Consider the following 20190-nt stretch of genomic DNA (forward strand, 5'->3'; position numbering starts at 1 on the left):
CTACCCTAAATAGCAGACCGTAGTATTAGTATAAAAATCCCCTCATTTTCTCACTTGAGAGGCAAGTGAAATTACTTGCATCAAAACCGCGCTCACATAATGAAAATTTAGTCGATATTGCTTTTTGACGGCTATCGATTATAAAAAATGTAATCTTAATTAACAAACTAAGCTCCAAATGTAATGTTCAATAAGATAGGCGGATGTTGTAAGAACAACTGCCCCTATAGCTCAGTGGTAGAGCGTCAGTCTTGTAAACTGAAGGTCTGTAGTTCGATCCTGCATGGGGGCAAATTTCAAATTATATTTGCTGTATTCGTGCTCGGGTACTGATCAATCGTGAAAAATACCAATTAGTTTGTCTATTACCGGTTTTTATCCATACATTTGGGTGAAAATTAATTTTGATCCCTATATTTTTCTTGACACATTTTAGTCCCTAATCTTTGTATATTGTCACAATTTTGGTCCACAAAAATCTTGTTTGAAAAAAATTACGAAAATCATAATAATTTATAAAATTTAAGAATCAAAATCATGCCTTCGAAATTTAAGAATCAAAAATGATTTTAACCTGAAATATAGGGATCAAAAGTAATTTACATATTATTTTTTTCTACTTGGAACGAGAACGCATTTTTTGGATTGAAGGACTTCATCCTCACACATTTGAGCAATGTTTTTAGAATCGGATCGGGGATTGAATCGATCAAATTATTGAGTCAGCCATCGGACGGGATTAAAAAAACGATTGGCCCGGGTATTATTATATAAATAGATTACACAAATACAACATTTAGAATAATATTTTATAAAATGGTACAATTTATAATAAATTAACAAATAAAAAGCCACAAACATCTTAGAGGAAGCAAATTATATTAAAATTCAAACTAGTGATGATAATAATAAAAAGTGAATGAGGGTGATAAGAAGGCGGATGAAGAAACAAGGTTCTTGCAGTGTCTCTTGATAGTGGTGTGAAGCATGATGGCATCATGAATGGTGATGATGAAGATAAGAAGGAAATTTGGGTGTAGAATTGGTGAGTACTTCAGGACCACTAGAAGAAGAGTTCCAAATAATGAGAGGAGCAGTCCAAATAGGGGTTTGGCGCTTGGTGGGGCATCGCATTACAAATTAAGAGGTGTTACTGATGGAGTTGAGGGTGAGTTTGTTAATGGGCATTCTAAATCATCTAGTAGCTGAGGGGTACAGCCATCCGCAAATCTCATAGTGGAGAAAAGCCCGGATGGATGATGGATCCTCCTGGATTCTCAACCCACATCAATCATCTATTTTCACTTCTTATTCTCATGTTTCATAACAAGTTGAAATCCCGATTGCCATTTCACATTAAGATTGGCTTGCCCTCCAAATCCATGCCTCATTCAGCGGATTGAAATTTTTTTACTCCAAATTCAAATTCAGTTTCTATCCATTCAACATATACAAAATATGTGTAAAAGAATTTCATCATATATTCTATTTTGATAAAAAAATTCTACACATATTTTGAATAGAGTAAAAAATAAAATAGAATTTGCAACAAAAAATCAAATGTTCCATTTCACACGTCAAGAGGAAATCTCTCAAAGTGACTATTTTGTTATGTTTCATCAGTTCAAAGTGTAATGAGAGTGAAGTACCAAGCTTCATTTATATTCATCCAGTTAAGGAGCAAGATAAGGAGCAAGGATGCAATACTCTGCACCAAGGTAAGAACTAGCAAGATCAGTTTTCCAGAAGGCCGTAACTTTCAGTTGGCCTTGCACAGCACTTTGTCATCGTTTCAATATAAATCAAGTCTGGATGTGAAGCACATAATAAAAATACAGTCCCAAACCAGCTTTCAAGAAATGGCTAATAGGATATGCATTACTCTATATGTCGCCGTTCATAATATTTAACAAGATTTGCTAGAATCAAAACAACCACCAAGAATAACTACGCAAAATCCCACAGAGCAACAGTTACCAAGAAAGAATTTGCAAAGATGATCTTGTTGTATCTAAGACGCCCTCAATGCTCGAGGAGTAAGATATGGTAATACATCAACAAACCAAGAAAAATTGGTATAACACATGTAGGTTAGGCCAGTACAATGCTGAAACAAGCCCCTAAGGAAAACATCATGCACAGGAGGAAGCCACCTCCAAGAACAAGCATGTTCCAATAGGATTTCTAAATTTCAAGGGCACGATAAAACCTCCAAGTCCTAGCATCTGATAGCTGGAAACGAAAACGTAGCTTTGCTACTTACAATATATAAAATTTATTAAGATGATGGCAGCTTAATTACATCTTCAATAAAGATATGCATTCCTAATGTCCTCACATCTACCTTCAAATGATTACTAGCTAGTAAAAGAAACACCTCGATCAAGACTAAAATACATTTGCAGAGCAGAGATCAACATGCATCATAAACTATAAGTACGACAGTAAGGATTAGAACAGCAAACCAATTCCCACTGGTAACTGTTTATACCACAGTACTCATGAATCACTTGGAAAGCATCATAGAAGATGGTATTCAACTGCAGTTCACAGTCGGAACATCAAAAGACACAAACCACATCTTTGACGCAGCTATAATGCTTGTTTAAGCTCACACAAGAACAAGAATAGCAATACTAGTAAATGAAACTAATCCAAGTTCAAGCAAAAGCAAGAATTCAGCTCAAAAACAATGAAATGATGCCATTATAATCCAATACCAACACCAGTGAAAATCCTTAAACACCATATTAAATAAAAGATACCAAGTTGATTTTGCGCCATACAAAATTGAGTCATGCCCATTCTAAGAAGTTGGGGGGGTTGGGGTAAAATACATAAAATCAAATCTACTCTTCCTCGCTGGCGGCATCACCGCTCTTCTTGTTGTGCTTCCTTGCGTACCTCTGGTTCCTCAAAAACTTCGGGTCCATCTATAAAGCAATTGAAATAAATTCACTCAAATTATACAATCTATGAACACAAAGAAAGAGAGAATTAAGAAGGCTACCCCTTTGGTGGAGGTGTGGCGATGGCGTTTGGGCTTCTTGATGCCGTTCTTGTGGGCCTTGTATGACTGGTTGTGCGCCGTGTGATTCTTCGATTTCGCCATATCTCTACTCTCTTCTCAGCTCTGCTTCAGCAGAAAAACACAGAAAAAAGAACAACAGTTATTGCAACCAATCAAGAATATATACATATATAGACATATCTACCGATTTATCGGCAGGGGGGTGGCGGAGCGGTGGTGGGAGAAACATTTACCGGTGCAGGGGGGCGGCGATAGGGACACGAGGGTGACTGGGTTTTGGATTCTTTTGTATGAGCCACGATGAGCTGCTGAGCTTTGAAACCCTAATTCTGATGTCGTCTTTGAATTGACGAAATTGCCCAAGAAATTGGACCTTTTGGACTTACTGTACGCTTCGAAAGGGTGTGCTAATGGGCCTTATAGCCTATAACGGACTTGGGCTTTCTGGGTTGTATTGTCTGGATATAAATTGAGCTTGTAATGTGCCAATGTACACAGTCTAAAACAAATTATTTATAAACTAGCAATTTGTGAACGCACATGTATAAATACTATTTAAAATAAAATATTTATTATTTAGTAAAGTATATATATAAATAATAAATTAATATTAAATTTATAAAAAATGAATGAAAATAAGAAAAATAACCATAAAAAATGATGGAGGAGAGGAAGTTAGATGAAAAATAAAAATAAATAAGTAAAAACAAACCAGAAAAGGGAGAGACACAAAAAAGGTGTTCTCCTTTAATATACAGTATGAATTTTTATAATAGCCTTTTTATTGGTAAATAAAAAAAAATAAATTACAGCTATCTTTCTTGAAATTCGGCATAATTATGAATACCTTCTTATTATTTAAAAATTTATAATTATTCTCTACAATGAAAAATAATTATGTAGCCTCTAGATGGTAAGGTGGACTATTACTATTTTATTCTTATTAAAAAAATTTAAAAATAAATAAATATAAAAAATTAGAGTGGATAAAATAAATAATTTATATGGAATATTAGTCCATATTTTTGAAAAATATATATATAAAATTATAATTCATCGTCCAAAAGGCTATTTTGATCGGTTCACCATAAAGAATGAATGGAAACTTAACGCAATAGACTCGTTGTTAGAGGGACGATAAGATTGATGTTATATTTATAATTTTTTAAATAATAATGAGGTATTTATGCCAAATAACGTTGAGCAGCTGGAGTTTTCTTTGCATAGAATAGGCTTTAGCTGAAAGAAGTTCCTCTATTTTGCTCTGTCTTTGAATTGATGATATGGTAACTTGAGTGTTGTTTTGATGGCATGATTCTGGATGCAGAGACTGGTGCAACATCAACCAACTTAGTTTCCAACATTTGAGGAACCGAGTATTGAGAAAATAAAATCCAAAGCTTTTGATCTTGGAGGTCACCAAATAGCTCCACGAGTCTGGAAAGACTATTATGCTCAGGTTGATATTTCTATCACATATCCAAAAAACTGATTAGAACTAAGATTCTAACTGCTGCTTTCGTGCCTCGAAGTACATGGTAACTAATGAGATTTGCCGATTACATGGGCCTAACGGTCTCGCTACCGGTAAGAGTAAGGTCAGTCTTGCTGACACAAACGTCTGGCCAATTGAGGTTTTCATGTGCAGCATTGTCTGAAAAATGGGGTATGGTGAGGGCTTCAGATGACTGTCTCAGTACATTAAGTAGCCCAACGAGATGTCTAGGTGCTTCAAAGTGGTAGTTTGGGAGCCATTTGCAGTTAATACCGGGAAACGTAAAGCACATTGTGTGAAGTTTTTGCTTGTAATAGTTGTAAGTTCTGTTCTGATAGAGTGTTCTGTTGTATCTATCTTGTCCTTGTCAATTTGAAAGTAGAATCATAAATTTATAAAAGATCATAATATGTGTTCATACAGGGGTAATGGTGTAATGAAACTCTTATTGCATATTGTGTTGGCCAACATTCCATAAGTTGCTCACTTGGAGATATGGAATTAAACACTACAACTCAAAATAAAGTGCTAGTGCATGGCATTCAGTCTTTTATAGGTGAGACGAGTTGTTTTATCAAGCCTTATACGAGTTTGTGGTAAGTTCATCTCATTAAAAATATCGTCTAGGTTCCTATCTTGACACATTAGTTTGACATAAAGGAGCTTGGCTTTTTTTGATTTCTTGTTGACACGAGTTTGTTGTCTTGAACGTGCTTGTGGCCAATTCATCTCAGTAGAAATTAAATTCTAACTATTTTTTTTAAATTTATATATATATATATAAATGCATGAGTTGTAAGGTAACATCTCGTGCATTTATTTTTAACTATTTTTGCAACTCTACACTTTGAGGTAGAGTTGCAATTACTTTCTACTTTTTTTTTTTTTTTTTGTGGTATATGCGCATACTTGAATAGTTGCTTTGAATTTTACTTGCCATACCAGAAAATTTTCATTTTAATTTAGATTTAGATAAGTATAATATTATTTATTTTTATCCAAAAAATTCACAAATTTGTTTAGATAAAATAGTTAGTATTATAATCTAAATTTTATTTTTATATTAAACTATACTTTTATTTATTTATATTTTTAATCAAATTTTTAATTATTTATCGGTTATTCATCTTGTTTTAAAATTTGAATTGCTTATAGTTTTTATTCATTTGCTTATTTTTTTTAAATGTATTATCTTGCTTGCTCTGGTTTCCATTTTTCAATTTTATTTTGTCACTTAAAAAAATTAATTATTTTATATTTAAATATGGATAAGTCTATGTTATTTATTTTTATCCAAAAGATTCACTTATTTTTCTAAGTAAGTAGTTAGTAAAATAATTTAAATTTATTTTTATATTCAATGCAATTTGTATTTTAATTTATTAATTCCTTTAATTTAAATTATTTATTATTTAATTATTTTTATATTTAAAAGTATATTATTGATTATTTTTTTATTTTAACAAAAATATAATTCTCTTGTACCTTAAAAATAATTAGTCATACTTGATAATTTATAATCAATTAGTTGTCATGGCACTAAAAAGTAACATATGAGATAATTATCAAAGTAAACGATGCAAGAACTTAGAAAAAAGTTCCTCTAAAAAGCGAACTTTGAAAAAATGCAACTTATATATATACATACAGTTGTACAGACACAAGTTATCTCAATAGTGTTCATCATGAGTGTTGTGGAGAGAGACATAGATGATCTGCCCAGGAATCCAGCTAACTACACCGCCTTGACGCCGCTATGGTTTCTGGAGCGATCCGCGCTTGTCCACCCGAACCAAAATTCGCTGATTTATGGATCGGTAAGGTTCACGTGGAGCCAAACTTACCGACGGTGTCGCCAGCTGGCCTCCGCCCTCAACAAGCGTGCCGTCACCTTTGGCAGCACTGTGAGTGATGTTATAGCCAGCCAGTGATTGTTTGTAGTGTTTGTTATTAATAATTGTTCATTCTTTTGGATTTTGAATGAGGTGGTGATTTGGATTTTGCGAAAAAAGTTGTTTCCTTTTTCAAACTTTTATAGTATTTGTTTTACAATATATATGTATATGTGTGTGTGTGTGTGTATGTTCGTTCATGAATTTCATCTCGATCTGTTGCGCATCCTATTAGACTAAAAAAGTGGTTGAAGAGTTTTTAATTTTGGAATTCTTTTGGTGGTTCTGATAGTCCATGCTAATTTCGATCATTTACAATAGTGAAGGAAGTTGAATGATTTGGTTTATTTATATCGATACGAAGTAATCGTGCACGTTTCCAGTATTGCATGTTGTTTTCTTTTAAGGTACAGAAATTGAGCGAATGCATTGTGTTGCTCTTGCAACTGCTTTTTTCTTCACACAAGTGGTTTTGATTTGCAGCTCATATTTTAAATTCTGGCGTGACCCTTGATTGATGATTTGATCACAGTCAAAAGTGCTAGTGTATGATGGTCTAAGTCATGGGAATCTCCTCCATGCTTGGATTTTGTGGAAATCAAGCTAAATTAGTGCCACTTAGATGTCGCTTGCTGCTTGCAACTTTATCTTAATGCTTAGGAGGGATTATTAACTGTCAATGATTCTAAAGCATAATTAACTACTGCGTGAAGGGATTTTGAGAAGGCCTTATATAAAAGTTCTCTCACGAGCTGCTAACCATAAAAATTTCAACTACATCTCACATTTTTAGGAAAGCATATCGGGTATTATTCAAATATTCTATTTCTCTTTTTGTATAAATTGATTTGTTTTTCTAGCTTTTTTTTTTAATAGTGAAAAATGATAATGACAGATATAGTGTTAATCACTGCTTTGGTTGTTTCTGTTACAATTAACTTTTTAACTCATTATCTGTATCTTAGTGAAATGATGACAGTCTAAATTTGGAAATTCATGGAGCTGTTAGTTAAATGAGCTATTCTTCAAGAGTTAAGTTCCCCAAAAAACTGATAGTTACTTTAAACGGACTAGGTTTTATGGGAATTTTTCAAGGATTTGGAGACCTACAGCAGAAGTTCATCTATCTGTTTCATCATAACAGGTTGCAGTTATTGCGCCAAACATCCCAGCCTTGTTTGAAGCTCATTTTGGCATTCCTATGTCTGGTGCCGTATTAAATGCTGTCAATATCCGTCTAAATGCGGAAGCTATTGCATTTCTTTTGGGACATTCACAGTCTGATGTTATAATGGTGGATCAAGAGTTCTATTCGTTGGCAGAGGAAGCATCGAAAATTATAGCAGACAAAAGCGAGGGAAAACTTAAACCTCCAACTTTGATTGTTATTTCTGATGACAATTGTGATCCAAAGTCACTCCAATATGCACTGGGAAGAGGAGCCATTGAATACGAAAAGTTTCTTGAAACTGGTGATCCGGACTTTGCATGGAAACCGCCTGAGGATGAATGGCATAGCATTGCTCTGGGTTATACCTCTGGTACAACAGCTAGTCCTAAAGGAGTAGTCTTGCATCATCGAGGGGCATATCTCATGGCTCTGAGTAATCTTGTTATATGGGAAATTAAAGAAGGAGCTGTTTACTTATGGACTTTGCCCATGTTCCACTGTAATGGTTGGTGTTTCCCTTGGACTCTTGCAGCACTTTGTGTTGCAAGCATATGCCTCAGACAGGTAACACATTGACATTTCAGACTCTCACTTAGAGAGGGTACTTGAGAGTTAATTATCGCAATATCATGTAGAAAATGGAATGGCAGGACTCAACAATGGCTATGTCAAAGTTCTTCAAATGCGTGAGTTTTGTCATTTTATGTAGAAAATGATCTGTAAGCAGTCAGTCACAAAGGGAGATTTCTGTATTAATGTGGTAATTCCAAACTAAATAAGTTTATCCTTTTGTTATCCAAACGGGAGATTGCATGTGAAGCTGTTAACATTCTTTCGTGCATGCATATTCACAGTCACTGTTGATAATATTTCCAGTTTTCTTAATTATCACTTTCTACTTGTGGTTCAGATCAATTCAAATAGATACACACAGAATGCATGCAAATGCTCATCTAAGAGGGGAACTGCTCTTTGTAATGAAAATGTTTTGGCGCAGTTACACCACTAAGCCGGTTATTTATGCTGCTCTGATATTACATATTTTGTCTCTACAGGTCACAGCTAAGGGGGTATATTCAGCTATAGCTAATCTTGGTGTCACCCATTTTTGTGCTGCTCCTGTGGTTCTTAATAACATAGTAAATGCATCCAAAGAAGACACCGTCCTTCCCCTCCCTCGTGTCGTCCATGTAATGACAGCAGGGGCCGCTCCACCACCTTTTGTTCTCTCTGCAATGTCAAAACGTGGCTTTAAGGTTACACACACTTATGGGCTTTCTGAAACATATGGTCCCTCTACTGTATGTGCATGGAAGCCCGAGTGGGACTTGCTGCCTCCTGAAGACCAAGCCCGTATGAATGCAAGACAAGGGGTCCGATACATTGGCCTTGAAGGTCTAGAAGTAGTTAATACTCAAAACATGAGGCCTGTGCCTACTGATGGGGCAACGGTTGGAGAAATTGTGTTTAGGGGTAACGTTGTAATGAAGGGCTATCTTAAGAACCCTAAAGCAAACAAAGAGACTTTTGCCAATGGTTGGTATCACTCTGGTGATCTGGCTGTGAAGCATCCAGATGGTTATATCGAAATCAAAGACAGATCCAAAGATATAATCATATCAGGAGGTGAAAATATTAGCAGCGTCGAGGTAGAGAACGTTCTGTACCAGCATCCAGCAATTCTTGAAGTTTCGGTGGTGGCCCGGCCAGACGAGCGATGGGGGGAATCACCTTGTGCATTTGTGACATTGAAGTCCAATGTCCATGCATCTAATCAGCAACAACTCACAGAAGATATAATGAAGTTCAGTCGATCAAAGATGCCCGCATACTGGGTTCCAAAATCAGTAGTCTTTGGGTCATTGCCAAAAACGGCAACAGGAAAGATACAGAAGCATGTGTTGAGGGCCAAGGCAAAGGAGATGGGACCAGTGAAGAAGAGTAGGCTATAAAATGCTAAATGCTGCTTGAAACAACATATATATTCACAATGCCATCTTATAGCCTTTCTGTTGATCCTTTTAGCTAAGGTAATATATTATGGAACTGATGCCTTTGAAATTTATTGAATCTGTCTGTGCATACAAGACAAGGATATAACAGGGCATCGACTTTGATGGTATTCTTAAATGCCTATGAATAAATTGGTTTCGTGTTTTCTTCCACCTTAATATGAAACCATTATTTTACCTTAGTTTGCTTGTGCTTGTGATCTTATGAATAGTACATTCACAGTAAATATGAGTTTGTTTTACTTGGTAAAATCAGTCGAGTTTGATCAAATTTCAATTAGTTTATGAAGAGCTACATTATTGAAAGGAAATATATGTTGTAAACTTTCTTTAGTATCCTTAACGGATCAAACTGCAATAACCCTTCATCAACCAACCAAATGAAGTCCAGCATCGACTAATTTAATTTGTTTTCAAGATAAAGAGTAACTTCTACTTGTAGGTTTCTAATGTAGGTTTGATTTCCATCTCACAAGCAAAAAGCATGTGAAAAGAATTGGTGGGTGCAGCCCAACTGCCTGTCCCCATAGTTACCTTTAGTGCGTCCAATTTTAACCACATCACATGAAAATCACCTATGATTTTTACCCTTTTTCCAATAAAAGAATTCTCCAGACAGTTTTCTTGATTCAGACCAAATTCTTCTTAGACAAGAATACTTGAAATATCCATCTTCCTACCTAAAGAAACATCTTTTCTGTTGCTGATTGTGAATTAAGTACAAGATAAACTAGTCTTTACTCATGGAATTCTTAGCATCTATTACACAACAGTTTCTGCTAGTTTCAATTGTGGTTGTTGCCATTCTTTTCCGGACTCTTGATATTGAAACTTGCACATATCTTTAGGAAAGGGAGAGCGTACGGCTATTCCCATTTAGGTGCTGCAAACGTAGTCGCAAACGAGTACGTGCCTCAAGCGGAAGCCGGAGGATAAGTTAGGACAAACCAGAACTTTCCTCAGGCAGAAGGACTAGGCACTGATCCTGGTCTTGTTTTTGATAAAGCCCTGGAATGTTTTAAAGATAAATATGTAAGTATATAGTAATATACACTCATTCGGACTGATTGTCTGAGAGTTCTGTTTTGCTTGATAGGGTGTGACCATCGTTGCACTTCGTTTGAGGGCAGATTTGTAAATTTGCACAATATTTTAACAGGTACCTTATTTATATATAAATGATAGGAAATCGTTTACTGTAGTTGCAAGCAATTCCATCATAGTTTTGAGCAATCTTAACTTGAAGCTGTTTTTGTTTCTTGCATATGTTTCACAATGTATCTTGTAATTGCCTAACAAATAGAGCATGTTAGCAGATATACAACAGTTGTGATGAAGCCTACAAGCTCACAGAAAATGGAGAGTCGCACGTGCTGCCTGAATACACTGATCAATAAGGGTTGTGCCTGACGGAGACTCACCATGTGCTCGACTGCATCGATGGGATCTTGGAACATTTCATGTTCTACAACAGAGCTACTTTAAAGGATGTATGAGAAACAATCGAGACTGGGTGTTGCTATGGTCCTAAAAGAGGCGACTTCAACGTGGAAGAGCATATTGAAGCTGATGATCCTGTTGCAAACAAGAAGGTTCCCAGGCTTGGCTTCTATGCATCTCTGCTGACAATCATCTTGTGGCATTTGCTGTTCTAACATCCTTTGTTTTAAGAAACTATGTGTGATTTGTATGTCAAGACAATGTTTGATGAGACATTTGTGGAAATCAATAATGCAAACTTATGTTTCCTATGTTGTCAGTTTCACCTTAAGCACTTATGTCAATAGTGTAAAACACAACACATAAAACATAAGACAAACTTAAGATTTCATTTAAAACAATAATACCACATAGGAAATATTTCCATAGACAACAGGGCTATTCCATAGTTGTCGAGTAACGCATCTCAGGACAATGACATTCAGACAAGATAAACATCATATTTTATAAAAAGACATGTTAACCTTAACAGGCTCTTCTGTCTTCACAGAAGCAGTCACTTCAGCAGAAACATGGTTTGCATAACCTAAATCGACTTTTTCCTCCTTTATCGTCTCAGACTTAACGTTGACAGCGTTTGTTTTCACCGGAACCACAGTTGCCCTTCGCACATGGTTTGTACAAGAGTAGACATTGTCGACTCCAGCACAACCGCTGCAGCAGTCTCTAGTGTTCATATCAACAAGATTACAAGGTTTCTTTTTGTGTTCTGCGAATGTATGAAATGAGGATGTTTGTGATGGATACGGCTGTTTGATATTGTAGTATTTATAGTTGTGGGAAGAGCCTTTTCATGTGTTTATTCCTAGTTAAGTTACATGGAATATTGATTCATGCATCACAGGAGATATTTATGAATATGGACGAGGGAAGTTTAAGGAATTCATGTAGTGAGTCTTGATGCAATGTTCAAGTCTATTGAAGATATCTCATTATTCTTGATTTTTGAAGATAAGTTTATTTTAGGGATAATTAAATTTACATCCTTGATGTATGGTCTATTTACACAAATTATCTATGTCTTTTGCATAATTATAAACCACGCATAGCAGCAAAACAATAGGATTAGTTTGTATAATGATGTTAATATTTTTGGCGACTGTATGTGTAATTTTCCAAAATGCAGGGGTAATTTGAGTAAAAGATGTTGCGTTTTTGGTGGGCGATGTGTAGTTTTTTTAAAAAATATAGGTGATTTATGTAAATAGACCGCAAGTTATGGGATGTAATTTATCCCTTTATTTTATTATATTCTATGTCAATTTCAATGAACTTTTTTGAAGTATGGTATAATTACGAACACCCCTCGCTATTTAGGATGTTAACAATACTTTTGATCAAATCATGTAATTTTTGGATGGCGGATAAAATTATTAATTTTGCACTTACTGAATTGTTTTATTTATTTTTTTAAATTAAAAATTATACAATAATAGAAAGAAATGGATGGAAAATATTAAAGAATTGTAAAATAAATTTAGAAATTGTATAAATATAAATAAAATTATACTTCATAGGACATTTTGGTTAGTTCATCACAAGAAAATAGATGGAAACCTAATGAAAACTAAAGAATTTGGCTCGTTGTTGGACGGCCTTTAATTTCAGGGATATTGATAATTCTTTAAAAACGGGATGGTATTTGTAATTTATTACGATCCTCATAGAAGCTTGTTATAATTTACCCGATATTTTATTCATTTTGATTTTTTTTCCCTCAAGATGTAAATTATTTTGGTATTTTTTCTATAGGTATTTTGCTTGTACTTATTCTGAAATTAGGCAGGAATTCTCTTGTGTATATATGTGTCCATGTTATTTAATTTATAGTTCTGACAGTATTTAGATACAATTATTCAATAATCATTAAAATTACTAAAATTTTTATTTGCACGGTATTCAGTGAGCATTATATAACACATGTACTAAATATTTTGTCTCCAAATAAAATAATTGGGCCTAATAGATTGGGCTTTTTGTTTAATGAATGCTTAGTGTTGAAAGTTCAATAATTTTCTGGAGCCCAATAAGAAGATTATGGGCCAAGCCCATCAATAAGAATTAACTGCACTCTGCAAATCAGTTGCTAACCCACTGCGTCTCGCCGGAGAATCAAGACCGGCCGGGAAACTCGAGATTGTCGCCGTGAATATGAGACGGCCGGAGAAATCTTCGTATTGATTCAATTTCAACGCCATGACGCGTAAGTCCGACGTCGAGAATCGGATCTCTCTGCGTAATTATTATCGCAGTGCTGACGATCTCCCCAAAACAGGTAGTTAAACGCGCGTCAGCGCCTATTTATGACAATTTGTATGGTTTGTGCTCCTTTAAATAACGCGAGTGAAGGATTTTCTTCGGAGGAGCGAAATTTGGTAAGGTGTGCTATAATGTGCAGGCTGGATTTTTGTTAGAAATATGTGCTTCTTGTTCATTCAGCTCACAATAGTTCATTGAGGTTACACCGTTATTTATTAACTTACTTTGGCTGCTGAAATTTGATGATTCTTTATTAAATCTTGTGGCGCCATATTTTTGGTTAGGCTGTTTACTTGGTTCTTAATGAGTTTCACCAATTTTGCATACAATGGCTTCAAAAAATGTTTCTGTTCTTTTTCCTGGCGGCGGGGGAGTTGGAAATTGGTTGGTATTTATGTTTTTTCTGAAATTAGTGTTGAAGCGTTGTGATTTGTTCAGCAGGTTCTTACTCTTTTGAGCTACAATTGGTTCTTAAATCATTTTTGCAGGCATGTATTTAGATGGTGGAGACAAATTTGATAGACTTGTATGTTATTCTCCTCAGATATTCAAGGTAAAGGTTTTGAGACGTTTCTTTGTTTGTTTGATTTTAAAACATCTGTCACAAGTTATTCATTCTTTACGTTGATAGATTGAACAAAAACAGTTTGGTCTCCGAAACTATGCCACATGATCGAGATTACCAGCCCTTTTTATGTCCCAAAGAAAGAACTACTTTTAGAAAGGTAACGCCAATTTGATATCTGCATTCTATGGGTTCAAGTTGGAGGTATTGGGTGATATTGTTTATATCATGTGTTGCAGAAATTGTTTAGTGTGCTAGATGGGTTAGAGACTTTAAAGGTGCGGCATCAGTTAGAATTAAATGGATAAAGTAAAAGCATCTTACACGAATCAGTTGATCATTGATGGTTCAATCAAGATATCTTATTCAAACTCTTTGAACAGTAGGACTCTATAAGCTGCAGCAATTGCAGGTACAGATATATCTTCATTTGCTTATCAATGTTCTTCAGGTGAATTTACTCAAGCATAATGAAGAATGATCATAAGCAGCCATAGATTCTTTTCTATCTAAATTAAATCAATGCAAAAGATAGAGATAAAAAGCGCACATTGATAATGTCATTTCTCTCAATTCCACTATGTTTTGCTTGATTGTTACTATATTCTTTTGATCAGCTGTTGATGATCATGATAGCTCCTCCATCTTGATTGAAGTCGAATAGTGACTATAGCTGAGTTTATCAACGTGCAGTTCCGGAAGCTGTGAGTGCATTATGAAGATACCGGAAATGCTTGTGGTATCTGTCATTTTTTAAAATTATTTTATGCTGTTCACCAGAATACTACCCTTAATTTCTGAATATGAAGTTGGAAATTAATGATCAATCTGTATATTATGCCATGTTAATTATGGAAATCCTCACCCCATGCATTTGTGCTTGGCGCCATTTGGCTTAATTTATTGTCTTAATTTGGATGATGATTATGTTTCAGATAATATGACAATCTCTAATTTAGTATTTATTTGTTACCTTTTAGGGGAATACTTAATCTTATGATGCTTTTGTACTGTCATTCAACAAGATTGCAAACTTTGTTCAGGATAAAATAGTTTGAGGATTTATTTTCGACTTATCACATATTCGGAAAAGTATACAAGGAAAATATACAAACTTATTCAGGATATAAGTGTTACTGTATGATGAAGAATTATATGCATGGGGCTTATAAATTGCATAATAATGTATTTATTTTGCGTGAAGACATTCTTAAGCCCAGTGTTGCTGACGCACATACGTGGCCTCTTGCTTACCTGTAACTCTAGAACCCTTCTCTAGGTATTAATTTGTCCTGTTGTGTCGTCTTAATTTTCTTGGTGGATCTGGCGTCACTGGTGCTTGTCTAGTTCTTTCTGCTGCTGTTGTCAAACCAGTTTGCCACCTTCTATTTTGTACTTGTTGGCAAGTTCTATCTAAGGTCTCATTGCTAAGTTGAGTCTGGAGAAGTGATCTGTGAAAGAGAAGATCGAATCATGCAGCTTTTCTGTTTCGGTAAGTTAAACAGACTGACAAATATCTAATATTTGGCAGATCCCTTGGTTTACCTCTTTCAAAGCAGGAAACATTGTCCAGGCATTCATTTTAGGACCAAATGGTTTTTGCGGTCAAAAGATGGGGCCCAGTGCTGAGATTAAGGTATGGAGAATGATCCTTCATAATTTAATTTCCATTGCTTTTTTTCGTAATAGAGAGTTGTTTAGCTCTATCTTATTTAATCTAGTGTTTACTTCTGATTTTGATTGGTTATTTGATCTAGCTGTACCAGGTCAATCCTCCAATCAACATTGTCATGGATTCTGGTGAAAGTTCAAGGTAAAGATTCTACGAAGACTAAATCATTCCCAACTTTTCTTTCTTTCCCTCTTTCTTCATTTCTTCCCTTTCGTTATTTCTTTTCTTTTTAAAATGTGTCCGCTGGGGGATAGGAGCTGCTAAATTGCGTAACTGCTATTGTCTCCGAATTTTTAGTGGTACAATTGTATGCCATTCCTGTTGATAGCTGAAACTTAGAAATCTTCTTTGGGTGTTACAAGTAGTGTGATATATATAAGCAAAGCTGCATAAAGCACACAGGCACTATGTGAACTTAACTTAATTGCTTGTAACAGTTTGATATTGTGCCACTATGCCTATAGTGTGAACCAGGTCAAAAAACGCGGCCTTGTGGCAATAGAAGATTGTGACTCAGAAGTGGAAAATTCAACCATGGACTCTTTAGATGAGGGTAGATGGTTACATGCTGCTGAAGAATCTGGTCTTCCACCAAAAAGTGAATTGGAAAACAATGATATTCAGTGGGGTAATATCAGGCAACCCATGCCACCTCCTGTCCTGGCACAAGTCCATCAAGAGCTTCTTCCGATCTGTTCATCTGGACTTTCTCATCCAACGCCTGAATCATCAAAAATCTCTGAGGATATGCTATCCAGTTCCATTTCTTATCAAGATCTTCATATCGTGAGTCTGTTCTGCTGATCTTAACTTGTGATGCCAATAGATTATTTGTGGCCTTTTCTTAAGATCTTGATTAATCTTAGGACTTTGTTTTCGCTTTTATATTTGACCAAGGAAGTCTTACCGTTTGGGTGGTTTCAATGCCCCTTGGTTTGCCTGCTTTGCAGCCAGTGAAGATGATGGAGGGTTTTCTTAGGTTGGCGCAGGAAAATACTGCCAAAAATTTGGAAACTTGTGGTATCCTTGCTGGTTCACTTGTAAGAACTTCATCCCTTTGATTGGTTTTTAGTTCAAATTGACAGCTTATTATGAGCATCTCATGATTGTGGTATCTAACACCTTGTATTTTATTTATATTTGCAGCGGAATAGAGTATTTCATATTACTACACTCATAATTCCTAAGCAGGAGTCAACTTCAGATTCGGTATTCTGTAATTTAAGTTTGTATCTGAGGCTGCATTTTGCCGAGATAAAGAAATAAATTTCTGCTTCTAATCTATTATGACGTCCCAGTCTTTCGGTCTGTATTCTTTGTTAAGCTCGCATGTCTACTGATAATAATTTTTTGTAAAGTGAGATAGTTGTTTCTGAAGTAACAAGTTCTTATGTATGACCACAAAAACCATCGCCTTTTCATTGGTAGACAGGAGTCTTATTCTTTCTGCATATGAAGAATTTATTACTTAATCTGTTTACTGATTGATTACAACAGCCAATTTCCATTCTTCAAATAACAATAAGTAGATATTGTTTGAATTTTATAATTATAGGTGTTTATCATAGTTTACAGTTTGCAAGTGCTTACTGATTTCAGGTTGCGTATTAAGTTACGTGATTAAGGTTTTCTTGTTGACCAAAATGATAATACCCTAAATAAACTGAGGGTTTACTTTCAATTATGTTTAGTGCCAGACATTGAATGAAGAAGAGATTTTCGAGGTTCAAGACACACGTTCCCTGTTTTCTCTTGGGTGGATTCATGTAAGTCTTAGAATAGGCTGATTGACACATCTTTGCTACTATTTGAGCTTACTCATTCCAATAGTATTCCAAATTTACTGGAGTCTTGCTAGCATTAGTTTAGTTAATATCATAGCAATGACACTCAGGCATCAAGCTTTTTTGCCACCTTTTAGTTGTTAGGTACTGGTAAATGATAAATTAACAAAAGAAAATTAACAATGACGCTCAGGCATCAAGCTCTGCAATGAAAATTAACAAAAGAACAAAAAGGGAAAAACAATGATAGACTCACCATCATGAGGACCATAGTATCTTGTGTTTATATTTTGCCTAACATTTGTCCTCAATTTACTGAATTTGAATGAACATCATAATTTCGTTTTTCCATGTTTTTGTTGAGAAGTTGTACAGAGTTAATTGTTTGCTTACTGAAAGTCTGGGACCATGGGTCTTCTTGTATGAGATTTCGTTATTTGATGAGATCACTTTGATACAAAGAGAGAATATGTTGAAGTTTGTAGTTCTTGTTTGTCATTTATGATTGTTGCTGAGATGTTCTCTTCCTGGATCTGGGTCCAAATTGTGTTGATTTTGGGATTTGTTGAGTTTTAATGTAACTTGTGTGGTTATAATTTAGGAAGAAAGAAAAGAGATGAGAACCACAACTATCAATATGAGAAAAGATCAATAGTTCCATGTAAAATTGCATATGAATGTCTAATCACCCATTATATCCTACTTTTGATAAATTTGTTCTTGCTCTGCAGACACATCCAACTCAAACATGTTTTATGTCTTCTGTTGATCTGCATACCCATTATTCATATCAGGTATTGCCAATATATTCTGTATGATGTTTGACATTGGCATTTATCCAATTTCCAAAGGTTCTGGTTGTTTTGATGGTAAGGATGATTTGTATTTGTTTCCTGAATCAATAATGTTGTCAATTTTATATCAGAGCAATTAATTAAAATTGGCTGAATTGATTAAAATCTGCTTCTTAGAAGCAGATGAGGCAACACCATATTTTTCTGGAAGTAATATACAGGAGTAACTTAAGCATCTCGTTGGAGAAAAAAAGAAAGATCAAGGACAAAAAAAGGATTGACTGTAGATTAATGTATAAGAAGAATGTTTTTACATCTGGATTCACTATCCCTTTCTTTGTTTGTTTACTTTTCTTCCTGGCGTAGGCTGCATACTCCTAATACATGTACATTATTACTCTTAAGAATCTCTTCGACTTGTTTCTAGGTCATGTTACCAGAAGCAATCGCCATCGTCATGGCTCCTACAGACACATCTTGGTATGATCCAAAATAAGACTGTTTTAGTTTAATCTTTTTCCCATTATATAGTTATATACTAAAGGAGTTGGATTTTTCCATTTAATTCATACAGTTCCATTACTTATCCAGAGTCGACTTTTCTTACTATATTTACTGCAGTCCTCATGGCATATTTCATCTTTGTGATCCTGCTGGTGTTGCTGTTATTCGAAACTGTCAACAACGTGGTTTCCATCCTCATCAGCCGCCTCAGGATGGAAGTCCCATTTATGAACACTGTTCCCATGTTTATATGAATGCCAAATTGATGTTTGACATGGTAGATCTCCGTTGAGCTTGCCATTTCATTACACCAAGGTATTTAAAGAGCAGCATCTGGGATGAAGGGGAATGTGCAGGTTAACAGCAAGCTTCTTTTCTGCTGAGGACGTTTTATACATTCCTCAACGAGTCTTGTGAATGTGTATTTCATGTTACTGCAATACCAATCATCTAGTCTTTGTGAATTCCATAACAGCTGTGAGACTTTTATCTAACTTTCTGCTGTATTCTTTTGTGTAATCTTCATCAGTTTTCTGTTTGGATTCGGCAGTGCTTATCAGTAATATAGAACAGTAACTTGGTGAGAATTTTTTAACAGTCCTTCATGGTGGTTATGCTGTATGGTAACATGGAAGCAGTATTCCCCACCCTCTTTCCTCTCACATGCAGTGTTTGGTTCTGTATGTTGCCCCCATTTACACAACCCATCAATTAAAGAAGTTTCATGTACTCTTTTTCTTCAACTAGGACTTACAGAATTTATCGTTTATCAACTAATGTGCGGTGCAAAAAGCAATCCAGTGGCCTTCATTGAATTGTTGTCAAAAATTATTGGCATACAACACAGACAAAGATGGGATCCCTCAACCCCCAACCCCGCTCCGTGATGATGTTGATTTGATTGAACACTGAATTTAGCAATCCTTTTCACCGGTTTATATGCCATTGGTATGGTGTGTTGCTGCAAAAAGACTCTACGAAGTAGGCAAATCTATATATTTCTGGCACTCTATTATCCTACTCTTGATTTGATTGGTATTGTTTGGTATTTTCATATTTATATACGAGGGCGAGGCTGTCTACCATTGTTTTATCTAAGCTCGTTTTTACCCTGTGAGGGCCATATTTATATTATATACGAGGCTGTGATTATCCTTTCTACCATTGCTGTTTTATCTAAACTCGTTTCTACCTTGTGAGGGCCTCCATCCTCTGAATCACAATAAAGTTTATTAAATGGTTATGGATGTCAAGACAGGCCCCTCTCTTACATTATTTGTTGTTCATCTGTTTTTTAATCTCCAAGAAACATTTGTGTGAGTCTGGTTTACCATTTATCATTCTTCATCCTCTCTCTTTTTTGGAAAATTTGATGCTATGAATTGTTGGATTAATATATATAATGATGATATCATTTCTGATCTAATAGTTTATAATTGATGCGAGTACAAATTCACATTGACAGACCTTGCTTTCCTTCTTTTATTTGCACCAATGTAGGTCAATAGTAT

The 20190-nt window shown here is 35.2% G+C and overlaps 3 protein-coding genes and 1 non-coding gene across 27 annotated transcripts; 3 read left to right on the forward strand and 1 right to left on the reverse strand.

The window, feature by feature from the left end:
* Positions 1-220: 220 nt before the first annotated feature.
* On the forward strand, positions 221-292 carry TRNAT-UGU (transfer RNA threonine (anticodon UGU)). Its single transcript has one exon. It is a non-coding gene; the product is annotated as a tRNA-Thr (tRNA).
* A 2385-nt stretch (positions 293-2677) lies between these two features.
* On the reverse strand, positions 2678-3424 carry LOC148788558 (large ribosomal subunit protein eL29z-like). 2 transcript variants are annotated; one of them, XM_088878387.1, is made up of 3 exons: positions 3265-3424; positions 3011-3133; positions 2678-2933 (listed from the first exon to the last, which is right to left on the reverse strand). In XM_088878387.1, the coding sequence occupies exons 2-3, from the start codon at positions 3110-3112 to the stop codon at positions 2850-2852; spliced, it is 186 nt and encodes a 61-aa protein (XP_088734513.1). In that variant the 5' UTR covers positions 3113-3133; positions 3265-3424; the 3' UTR covers positions 2678-2849. The 2 variants fall into 2 exon arrangements, with proteins under 2 accessions (XP_088734513.1, XP_088734514.1); XM_088878388.1 differs by having other exon boundaries at positions 3216-3343.
* A 2690-nt stretch (positions 3425-6114) lies between these two features.
* Positions 6115-11329, forward strand: LOC105156854 (acetate--CoA ligase CCL3). 5 transcript variants are annotated; one of them, XR_016064367.1, is made up of 6 exons: positions 6115-6430; positions 7563-8153; positions 8645-9619; positions 10450-10589; positions 10698-10760; positions 10918-11329. XR_016064367.1 is itself a non-coding variant. In XM_011073094.3 (3 exons), the coding sequence occupies exons 1-3, from the start codon at positions 6152-6154 to the stop codon at positions 9539-9541; spliced, it is 1767 nt and encodes a 588-aa protein (XP_011071396.3). In that variant the 5' UTR covers positions 6115-6151; the 3' UTR covers positions 9542-9754. The 5 variants fall into 5 exon arrangements, 1 of the variants encoding a protein (XP_011071396.3); XR_002286827.2 differs by having other exon boundaries at positions 10450-10760; XR_016064368.1 differs by lacking the exon at positions 10698-10760 and having other exon boundaries at positions 10450-10633.
* Positions 11330-13169: 1840 nt separating this feature from the next.
* LOC105156855 (AMSH-like ubiquitin thioesterase 3) lies at positions 13170-19266 on the forward strand. 19 transcript variants are annotated; one of them, XM_088878356.1, is made up of 15 exons: positions 13170-13376; positions 13849-13913; positions 13992-14085; positions 14165-14337; positions 14543-14664; positions 15273-15417; positions 15485-15561; positions 15683-15738; positions 16035-16383; positions 16548-16637; positions 16744-16806; positions 17289-17363; positions 18113-18175; positions 18603-18655; positions 18797-19266. In XM_088878356.1, exons 6-15 carry the CDS (start codon positions 15399-15401, stop codon positions 18969-18971), a joined length of 1020 nt encoding a protein of 339 aa, XP_088734482.1. In that variant the 5' UTR covers positions 13170-13376; positions 13849-13913; positions 13992-14085; positions 14165-14337; positions 14543-14664; positions 15273-15398; the 3' UTR covers positions 18972-19266. The 19 variants fall into 19 exon arrangements, with proteins under 19 accessions (XP_088734482.1, XP_088734486.1, XP_088734483.1 ...); XM_088878350.1 differs by lacking the exon at positions 15273-15417 and adding an exon at positions 13645-13744 and having other exon boundaries at positions 13171-13376; positions 15457-15561; XM_088878351.1 differs by lacking the exons at positions 13170-13376; positions 15273-15417 and adding exons at positions 13383-13559; positions 13645-13744 and having other exon boundaries at positions 15457-15561.
* The last annotated feature ends 924 nt before the right edge of the window (positions 19267-20190 follow it).

This window comes from Sesamum indicum, linkage group LG3 (assembly GCF_026168435.1).
Source record: "Sesamum indicum cultivar Baizhima isolate 11 linkage group LG3, ASM2616843v1, whole genome shotgun sequence".
In the NCBI taxonomy this organism is placed as follows: domain Eukaryota; kingdom Viridiplantae; phylum Streptophyta; class Magnoliopsida; order Lamiales; family Pedaliaceae; genus Sesamum; species Sesamum indicum.